This window comes from Anolis carolinensis, unplaced genomic scaffold, assembly GCF_035594765.1.
Source record: "Anolis carolinensis isolate JA03-04 unplaced genomic scaffold, rAnoCar3.1.pri scaffold_13, whole genome shotgun sequence".
NCBI classification, from domain to species: Eukaryota; Metazoa; Chordata; class Lepidosauria; order Squamata; family Dactyloidae; genus Anolis; species Anolis carolinensis.
Window position 1 is genome coordinate 19587411 of NW_026943824.1, and position 11154 is coordinate 19598564.

The 11154-nt window shown below is 40.1% G+C and overlaps 1 protein-coding gene across 1 annotated transcript; it reads left to right on the forward strand.

Annotated features, from left to right (window-relative positions):
* The first annotated feature begins 9 nt into the window (after nt 1–9).
* nubp2 (NUBP iron-sulfur cluster assembly factor 2, cytosolic) lies at nt 10–10711 on the forward strand. The gene is made up of 7 exons (XM_062964656.1): nt 10–139; nt 1075–1193; nt 2202–2400; nt 5100–5254; nt 5400–5510; nt 7861–7930; nt 10347–10711. The coding sequence occupies exons 1-7, from the start codon at nt 121–123 to the stop codon at nt 10490–10492; spliced, it is 819 nt and encodes a 272-aa protein (XP_062820726.1). The 5' UTR covers nt 10–120; the 3' UTR covers nt 10493–10711.
* Nucleotides 10712–11154: the final 443 nt, after the last annotated feature.

Below are 11154 nucleotides of genomic sequence, written 5' to 3' on the forward strand. Positions count from 1 at the left end.
CTCATTGGATCATTCAGCGGTAGGCGGGGACTCTCTTTGGCCGTTGATTTGTCAGCATTCACGTCACTCAGGAATAAGGGGGAAAAAAGGCGGAAGCGGCAAAAAGCTCAGCGAAGCAACATGGAGAAGGGGAAGGAAGGTGAGTGACTGACTGACGCTTGTCGGGAGGCGGGCCTTTCATAGGATGCTCTCCCAGAGACACCACAGGGACACTTCACCTGGCAACAGCCAAGACAGTGACATTGCAGGGCCACTTCACCTGGCAACAGCCAAGACAGTGACATTGCAGGGCCACTTCACCCAGCAACAGCCAAGACTGTGACATTACAGGGCCACTTCACCTGGCAATAACCAAAATAGTGACATTACAGGGCCACTTCACCCAGCAACAGCCAAGACTGTGACATTGCAGGGCCACTTCACCTGGCAATAACCAAAATAGTGACATTACAGGGACACTTCACCTAGCAACAGCCAGGACAGTGACGTTACAGGGCCACTTCACCCAGCAACAGCCAAGACTGTGACATTACAGGGCCACTTCACCCAGCAACAGCCAAGACAGTGACATTACAGGGACACTTCACCTAGCAACAGCCAGGACAGTGATGTTACAGGGACACTTCACTCAGCAACAGCCAAGACTGTGACATTACAGGGCCACTTCACTTGTCAACAGCCAAGACAGTGACATTACAGGGACACTTCACCTAGCAACAGCCAGGACAGTGACGTTACAGGGCCACTTCACCCAGCAACAGCCAAGACTGTGACATTACAGGGCCACTTCACTTGTCAACAGCCAAGACAGTGACATTACAGGGCCACTTCACCTAGCAACAGCCAAGGCAACTTGTTCATCATTGGCAGAAAAGTATCTTAATTTCTGATTGTGTGGAAAAGTGAATAGTGCATGTTCTGAGGATTATGTCTGCGTTTGAGTCATTAAAACGAAGGCGGAGGCATTACTTTTCATTCAACCCTTGCAGACGGATAGCTCGATCCTGCCACCTCCGCTTCCGTTTTTCCCTTGCCCTGGCAGGTCCAACACGCGTGTGCTTTTGTCCCTTTCAGACAGAGGCAGCCTGGCCGGTGTTCAGCACATTGTCCTGGTGCTCTCGGGCAAAGGCGGAGTGGGAAAGAGCACCATTTCGACACAGCTGGCTTTGGCTCTGCGTCAGGCGGGGAAAAAGGTAGGCCCCGTCACTCCATAGTGTAGCATCGTATTAGATAATCTGTGGAAGAGGCCTAAGTGAGGCCTAACTCTGCCTGTCCCCTGGGCTGAGTGGGTTGCTAGGAGACCAAGTGGGCGGAGCTTAGCCTTCAAACTGGCAGCAATTGGATACAAACAATTATTCCTCTCCCTCTAATTAGGACTTTATTTTTCTTTTCTTTTTGTTGTATCAACCTAGAGCCGTGAATGATGGGTTGTGTTGTCAAATTTCGAGGTTGTGGGGGGCCTGTAATTTTGTTGTTTTGTCCGCTGCCCTGATGCCATCACTCTTTTATATATATGAAATTTGATATGAAAAACTACACTTATACTTGAGTATATTCAGTACATTAATCAAGGCATCAGTAGGTTAAATAATGTATATATATATATGGATACTAGCTGTGCCCAGCCACGCGTTGCTGTGGCAAAGTGGTGGTGGTATTGGTTAAAAGTTGTTGTGGAATTTTTATTTGACGTTATTTGTATTTTTTTAATTAATTTTATTGTAACTTATCTTTTTTATTTATTATATTTTATTATTTTGTTGTATTATTTTTAGTTATTTTGTTATAGTATTAATTTTTTAGTGTTTTTAATTATTTTTATTGTATTATTTGTATTTATTTTATTTTTTATTCTTTTATTAACACTGGGCTGAGTGGGTTGCTAGGAGACCAAGTGGGCGGAGCTTAGCCTTCTAAGTGGCAGCAATTGGATAAAAACAATTATTGCTCTCCCTCTAAGTAGGACTTTATTTTTCTTTTCTTTTTGTTGTATCAACCTAGAGGCATGGATGAGGGGTTGTGTTGTCAAATTTCGAGGTTGGAGGGCCTGTAGTTTTGTTGTTTTGTGAGTCGCCGTGATGCCATCACTCTTTTATATATATAGATAGATATACAGGTACATGGATGTATATGTATATAGGATTTGCACTGTAGTCGAGGTTGTTTTAATGGGCCCGCCTTGCCTTTCTATCTGAATCCAGGTCGGGATCCTGGATGTGGACCTGTGTGGCCCCAGCACTCCGTACATGCTCAATGCCCAGGACCAGGAGGTTCACCAGTGCGACGGCGGCTGGGTGCCCGTCTTTGTTGGCCAGGACAAGAGCATCGCCCTCATGTCCATCGGATTCCTTCTGGAGAAGTCCGATGACGCCGTGGTCTGGAGAGGACCCAAGAAAAATGGTACAAAATACTCTCTTTTTTTTGGCTTTGGTTGTCTGAAAGAAAGAACTCTTGTGATAGGAAACTCATCTCGAAATAAATGTAATAGTAGCAACAACAATAGAGAAAAATAATAAATGTAATAAGACTGTCCAACTCTGATCAAATCATTATTCTCATCTTCTTCAATGTAAATGTTCTTATGTATCCATTTAATCACAATAGAGTAAAATAATACATGTAATAATAATAATAATAATAATAATAAATACAGGAAAATAATACAAGTAATAATAAATAGAAAGAACTCTTGTGATAGGAAACTCATCTCGAAATAAATGTAATAGTAGCAACAACAATAGAGAAAAATAATAAATGTAATAAGACTGTCCAACTCTGATCAAATCATTATTCTCATCTTCTTCAATGTAAATGTTCTTATGTATCCATTTAATCACAATAGAGTAAAATAATACATGTAATAATAATAATAATAATAATAATAATAATAATAATAATAATAATAATAATAAATACAGGAAAATAATACAAGTAATAATAAATAGAAAGAACTCTTGTGATAGGAAACTCATCTCGAAATAAATGTAATAGTAGCAACAATAATAGAGAAAAATAATAAATGTAATAAGACTGTCCAACTCTGATCAAATCATTATTCTCATCTTCTTCAATGTAAATGTTCTTATGTATCCATTTAATCACAATAGAGTAAAATAATACATGTAATAATAATAATAATAATAATAATAATAATAATAATAATAATAATAATAATAAATACAGGAAAATAATACAAGTAATAATAAATAGAAAGAACTCTTGTGATAGGAAACTCATCTCGAAATAAATGTAATAGTAGCAACAATAATAGAGAAAAATAATAAATGTAATAAGACTGTCCAACTCTGATCAAATCATTATTCTCATCTTCTTCAATGTAAATGTTCTTATGTATCCATTTAATCACAATAGAGTAAAATAATACATGTAATAATAATAATAATAATAATAATAAATACAGGAAAATAATACAAGTAATAATAAATAGAAAGAACTCTTGTGATAGGAAACTCATCTCGAAATAAATGTAATAGTAGCAACAACAATAGAGAAAAATAATAAATGTAATAAGACTGTCCAACTCTGATCAAATCATTATTCTCATCTTCTTCAATGTAAATGTTCTTATGTATCCATTTAATCACAATAGAGTAAAATAATACATGTAATAATAATAATAATAATAATAATAATAATAAATAAATACAGGAAAATAATACAAGTAATAATAAATAGAAAGAACTCTTGTGATAGGAAACTCATCTAGAAATAAATGTAATAGTAGCAACAATAATAGAGAAAAATAATAAATGTAATAAGACTGTCCAACTCTGATCAAATCATTATTCTCATCTTCTTCAATGTAAATGTTCTTATGTATCCATTTAATCACAATAGAGTAAAATAATACATGTAATAATAATAATAATAATAATAAATACAGGAAAATAATACAAGTAATAATAAATAGAGTAAGATAATAAATGCAATAATAATAATAAGATCAGAGTGAAATAATAAATGTATTAATAATACATGTAATAATGATAATAAATACAGGAAAATAATGCAAGTAATAATAAATAGAGTAAAATAATAAATGCAATAATAATAAGATCAGAGTGAAATAGTAAATGTATTAATAATAATAATAATAGGGAAAAATTATTATTGCATTTATTATTTTACTCTATTTATTATTACTTGAATTATTTTCCTGTATTTATTATTATTGCATGTATTATTTTTCTCTATTATTATTATTATTATTAAGATTTATTATTTCACTCTGATCTTATTATTATTATTGCATTTATTATTTTACTCTATTTATTATTACTTGTATTATTTTCCTGTTTTTATTATATTACATGTATTATTTTTCTCTATTATTATTATTATTAAGATTTATTATTTCACTCTGATCTTATTATTATTATTACATTTATTCTTTTACTCTATTTATTATTACTTGCATTATTTTCCTGTATTTACTATCATTATTATTACATGTATTATTTTTCTCTATTATTATTATTATTATTATGACACAGCAAACAAGATAGATATGCTGGATTTCGTATCACAAAATCACAAGTCGAACACTTCCCAAGTGTCTAGGACTGTGTGATGTATTTTTGGATGATGCGAGCAGATCCCAACAGGGTGGCCTTTTGTAGTTGGCAGATCGTGATTACTTGCATTATATTCCTGTATTTATTATCATTATTATTACATGTATCATTTTTCTCTATTATTATTATTATTATGATGACACAGCAAATAAGATAGATATGCTGGATTTTGTATCACAAAACCACAAGTCGAACACTTCCCAAGTGTCTAGGACTGTGTGATGTATTTTTGGATGATGCGTGCAGATCCCAACAAGGTGGCCTTTTGCAGTTGGCAGATCGTGATTACTTGCATTATATTCCTGTATTTATTATCATTATTATTGCATGTATTATTTTTCTCTATTATTATTATTATTATTATTATTATTATTATTATTATTATTATTATTATTATTATTATTATTATTATGACATTTATTATTTTACTCTGATCTTATTATTATTTTTGCATTTATTATTTTATTTTATTTTGCATATATTATTTTATTATCTGTTTTCTAGCTTTGATCAAGCAGTTTGTCTCGGACGTGGCCTGGGGAGACCTGGACTTCTTGGTGGTCGATACGCCGCCCGGGACCTCGGACGAGCACATGGCCATCGTGGAAGCCCTTCGGCCTTACGATCCTTTGGGGGCCATTCTGGTCACCACACCACAGGTCAGTCAGTGCCTCTGCCTTGGTGGTTTCTGCACGATGGCTTCCTTTATCACCATTGTCTCCAAAGCCCTAGCTATCAAAAGCTTTGCGGGAAATGTTTGGGCGAGCTTCGCAGTGAGGACATCGACCTCTGTTCTCCCTCCAGGCCGTGTCTGTGGGAGACGTGAGGCGGGAACTCACCTTCTGCAAGAAGACCGGAATCCGGGTCCTTGGCATCGTGGAGAACATGAGCAGCTTTGTCTGCCCACATTGCTCGGTGAGTGGCAGCTGCCAATCCAAGCTCTTCCCATGCAACCTTAACCAATACCGAGGTAGATTTGTCCAACTGGGAAGGAGTAGAACTGGCTTAACATTTGTGTTGCAGTCCACTTTAGTAGTAGTCTGTTGTTAAATTTAAACCAAATAACATATACAAGGGTTGAATGAAAAGTAATGCCTCCGCCTTCGTAACTCCTCAACAGATGGCAGTCCTGGTCTAAGGCAGGGACTGGCTTGTTCAGTAGACTCTCCTCTACAGTTCTATTTGGTGGGAAGCCTTGGCATTGAACGGTTGTGTTGTTAAAGTGTGAAGTATGGAACCCTGTGTAGACAGGGAAGCCTTGGCATTGAACGGTTGTGTTGTTAAAGTGTGAAGTATGGAACCCTGTGTAGACAGGGAAGCCTTGGCATTGAACGGTTGTGTTGTTAAAGTGTGAAGTATGGAACCCTGTGTAGACAGGGAAGCCTTGGCATTGAACGGTTGTGTTGTTAAAGTGTGAAGTATGGAACCCTGTGTAGACAGGGAAGCCTTGGCATTGAACGGTTGTGTTGTTAAAGTGTGAAGTATGGAACCCTGCGCAGACGGGGAAGCCTTAGCATTGAACGGTTGTGTTGTTAAAGGGTGAAGTATGGAACCCTGTGCAGACGGGGAAGCCTTAGCATTGGACGGTTGTGTTGTTAAAGGGCGAAGTATGGAACCCTGCGCAGACGGGGAAGCCTTAGCATTGAACGGTTGTGCTGTTAAAGGGTGAAGTATGGAACCCTACACAGACGGGGAAGCCTTAGCATTGAACGGTTGTGTTGTTAAAGGGCGAAGTATGGAACCCTGCGCAGACGGGGAAGCCTTAGCATTGAACGGTTGTGTTGTTAAAGAGTGAAGTATGGAACCCTGCGCAGACGGGGAAGCCTTAGCATTGAACGGTTGTGTTGTTAAAGAGTGAAGTATGGAACCCTGCGCAGACGGAGAAGCCTTAGCATTGAACGGTTGTGTTGTTAAAGTGTGAAGTATGGAACCCTGCGCAGACGGGGAAGCCTTAGCATTGAACAGTTGTGTTGTTGTTAAAGTGCAAAGTAGGGAACCCTGCGCAGACGGGGAAGCCTTAGCATTGAACAGTTGTGTTGTTGTTAAAGTGCAAAGTAGGGAACCCTGCGCAGACGGTTGGTCAATGTGACTTAAGCAACGTGCAGTCATTGAATTCTTGACCACAGAAGGTGTCACCCCAAAGGAGATTCCTCAGCTGTTTATGGTGATTGTGTTGATGTGAGTCCTTGGGTGAGTAGGTTTAAAGATGTTGAGGTGGGAACATCTGACTCGCATGAGAAACAAAGAGTTGGACGTCCTGTGACAGCAACCACCGAGTTTCACAAGCAAACGATTGACAGATTGATTCAGGACGATTGACGTATCACTCAGAGAGAAATTTCAAGCATCATCGGCATTTCACAAGAACATCTGGGTCACATGATTGGTTTGCTTGGCTATCGGATGTTGAAAGAACTGTGAGACGCCGGTTGCGGAAACAGAGTGTCGACTTCTTCCGTGACGGCTTCAGAAAACTTGTTCATCATTGGCAGAAATGTATCCAATTGTCTGGTGATGATGTGGAAAAGTGACTAAAATGATTAAGGGCCTGGAGAACAAGCCCTATGAGGAGCGGCTTAAAGAGCTGGGCATGTTTAGCCTGCAGAAGAGAAGGCTGAGAGGAGACATGATAGCCATGTACAAATACGTGAAGGGAAGTCATAGGGAGGAGGGAGGGAGCTTGTTTTCTGCTGCCCTGCAGACTAGGACACGGAACAATGGCTTCAAACTACAGGAAAGGAGATTCCACCTGAACATCAGGAAGAACTTCCTCACTGTGAGGGCTGTTCGACAGTGGAACTCTCTCCCCGGGGCCGTGGTGGAGGCTCCTTCCTTGGAGGCTTTTAAGCAGAGGCTGGATGGCCCTCTGTCGAGGGTGCTTTGAATGCGATTTCCTGCTTCTTAGTAGGGGGTTGGACTAGATGGCCCATGTGGTCTCTTCCAACTCTACTATTCTATGATTCTATGACTAGTGGTAGTTAAAGAGCACATTCTAAGGATGATTTCTGCGTTTGATTTATTAAAATATTCCCATCCAAATCCAAGTAACGAAGGTGGAGGCATTACTTTTCATTCAGCACTTTGTTGTCGAAGGCTTTCATGGCCAGAAACTTTTTGCTCTAAATGTCATCAGATTCCCACCCTCTTCGTATAGCCGATTATTACAGATGTGGCACCTGCGATCCTGCAAACCCGGGAGGGCCACCGATTCCTCAGATTCTGTTCTTTCCACAAAGATTCCACTTTGTCTCCTGTCTTCTTCCAGGAATGCACAAATCTCTTTTCCAAAGGCGGCGGGGAAGAGCTGGCCGAACATGCCGGGGTGCCATTCCTTGGTGAGTGCTTTAATGATGCCTAAAAAGGTTTAAGTGGCAAGTGGTAGAACTGGGACTTTATAAATTCCAATACTTGCTGATGTTCTCTTGAGACTACCTATCGAAGTGGGCAAAATGAGGAAATACATGCACCGGTTTCATGGAGAAAAATCTTTGCAATCCACTGGGATCATGGATAATGTTTTTCTCTTTCTCCATCGTGGTCTCTGTGAAATTGCACATCTCTTACTCTTTAGACTAGATTACTTTTTGCATCATCGTTACAGATTAGGATTGGTTTTGACTATTTTTCTCTTGTTCTCCCTTGGCTACATGTTTTTATCTCGGGCAAGTACGTCTTTAATAATAATAATAATAATAATACTATTTTGTTTTTGTTGAACCTACTTTTCTACAGAGCTAATTTATTGTTTTTCTTTGAAATATGATCAATATTCAAAAACATTTAGCCTACTGATGCCTCAATTAATGTAATTTTATTGGTATCTATTTTTTTATTATAATCATTATTATTATTATTATTATTATTATTATTATTATTATTATTATTATTATGACACAGCAAACAAGATGGATATGCTGGATTTCGTATCACAAAACCACAAGTCGAACACTTCCCAAGTGTCTAGGACTGTGTGATGTATTTTCAGATGATGCGTGGAGATCCCAGCAGGGTGGCCTTTTGCAGTTGGCAGATCGCAATTTTGTCAATGTCTATTGTTTCCAAATGCCAGCTGAGATCTTTTGGCACGGCACCCAGTGTGCCGATCACCACCGGGACCACCTGCACTGGTTTCTTCCAGAGTCTTTGCAGTTCAGTCTTGAGGTCCTGATAGCGGCTGAGTTTTTCCTGTTGTTTTTCATCAATGCGACTGTCACCTGGGATGGCAACATCAATGATCCAAACCTTGTTCTTTTCCACAACTGTGATGTCTGGTGTGTTGTGTTCCAGAACTTTGTCAGTCTGGATTCGGAAGTCCCACAGTATCTTTGCGTGCTCATTTTCCAATACTTTTGCAGGTTGTGCCTCTGTTTGTAGTCTGTCTGTGCGATTTTCTTACAGCAGCTGAGGATAGGATCCATGGTTTCGTCGGTTTCCTTGCACAGTCTGCATTTTGGGTCATCAGCTGATTTTTCGATCTTGGCCTGAATGGCCTTTGTCCTGATGTCTTGCTCCTGGGCTGCAAGGATCAGGCCTTCTGTCTCCTTCTTCAGGGTCCCATTCGTGAGCCATAGCCAGGTCTTCTATTATTATTATTATTATTATTATTATTATTATTATTATTATTATTAATTGCCTTTGTCCTGATGTCTTGCTCCTGGGCTGCAAGGATCAGGCCTTCTGTCTCCTTCTTCAGGGTCCCATTCGTGAGCCAGAGCCAGGTCTTCTATTATTATTATTATTATTATTATTATTAATTGCCTTTGTCCTGATGTCTTGCTCCTGGGCTGCAAGGATCAGGCCTTCCGTCTCCTTCTTCAGGGTCCCATTCGTGAGCCACAGCCAGGTCTTCTATTATTATTATTATTATTATTATTATTAATTGCCTTTGTCCTGATGTCTTGCTCCTGGGCTGCAAGGATCAGGCCTTCTGTCTCCTCCTTCAGGGTCCCATTCGTGAGCCACAGCCAGGTCTTCTATTATTATTATTATTATTATTATTATTATTATTATTAATTGCCTTTGTCCTGATGTCTTGCTCCTGGGCTGCAAGGATCAGGCCTTCTGTCTCCTTCTTCAGGGTCCCATTCGTGAGCCACAGCCAGGTCTTCTATTATTATTATTATTATTATTATTATTATTATTATTATTAATTGCCTTTGTCCTGATGTCTTGCTCCTGGGCTGCAAGGATCAGGCCTTCTGTCTCCTTCTTCAGGGTCCCATTCGTGAGCCACAGCCAGGTCTTCTATTATTATTATTATTATTATTATTATTATTAATTGCCTTTGTCCTGATGTCTTGCTCCTGGGCTGCAAGGATCAGGCCTTCTGTCTCCTTCTTCAGGGTCCCATTCGTGAGCCACAGCCAGGTCTTCTATTATTATTATTATTATTATTATTATTATTATTATTATTATTATTATTATTAATTGCCTTTGTCCTGATGTCTTGCTCCTGGGCTGCAAGGATCAGGCCTTCTGTCTCCTTCTTCAGGGTCCCATTCATGAGCCATAGCCAGATCTTCTCCTTATCAGCTTTTCCTCCAATTTTGTCAAGGAACTTTCCATGCAATGTTTTGTTATGCCAGCTGTCAGCTCTAGTTTGTAGTGCGGTTTTCTTGTACTGACTCTTTGTCTGCTGTGTTTTGAGGAGTTGTTGTTGTTTTTGTTGACCCTACTTTTCCCCTTAGAGAACTACAGTGATAATAATAATTTCACAGGTGGCCACTTGGCATTCTGCTTCCTTCCGCGTAGGTTGCGTGCCCTTGGACCCTCAGCTCGGCCAGAGTGTGGAAGGAGGCCGGAATCTCCTCCAAGAATTTCCCAAGAGCGCGGCCTTCCCAGCGCTGGCCAGTATCGCCCGTCGGGTTTTGGCAGATGCATCCCGGCACAGCCAGTGAAGTGCGAGACCGGGCAGGAATCCACTCCTACAAGGCCTGCTCCCATCACGAAAGAAGCTGCGGTGAACTTCAAAGAGGTTTGACTTGACGGGAGCCCTTTCTCAGCAGAAGAAATGAACTTTGGGCCAAAATAATGGCTTTATGAAGCCATCAGTCTAGCTTATTTCGTGTCGAAAGCATAAATAAATAAGTATACGGAAAGTTAAGGTTTTCACCTGACATCAGGTCTAGGTGTGTGTAACTCTAGGGGTTGGGGCTCATCTCCATTTCTAAGCCCAAGAGCCGGCGTTGTCCGTAGACACCTCCAAGGTCATGTGGCCACTGGCATGACTGCATGGAGCGCCGTTACCTTCCCACCAAGCAGTACCTATTGCTCTACTCACACTCTGGGGGTTGGGGCTCATCTCCATTTCTAAGCCGGAGAGCCGGCGTTGTCCATAGACACCTCCAAGGTCATGTGACTGCTGGCATGACTGCATGGAGCACTGTTACCTTCCCACCAAGCAGTACCTATTGCTCTACTCACACTCTGGGGGTTGGGGCTCATCTCCATTTCTAAGCCCAAGAGCCGGCGTTGTCCGTAGACACCTCCAAGGTCATGTGACTGCTGGCATGACTGCATGGAGCACTGTTACCTTCCCACCAAGCAGTACCTATTGCTC

Excerpts from the sequence above, each read along its gene's own strand:
- nubp2 (XM_062964656.1), top strand. Across the intron at positions 5,255-5,399 it reads TTCTGGTCACCACACCACAG|GCCGTGTCTGTGGGAGACGT; the intron begins GTCAGTCAGTGC and ends TTCTCCCTCCAG. Across the intron at positions 7,931-10,346 it reads TGCCGGGGTGCCATTCCTTG|GTTGCGTGCCCTTGGACCCT; the intron begins GTGAGTGCTTTA and ends CCTTCCGCGTAG.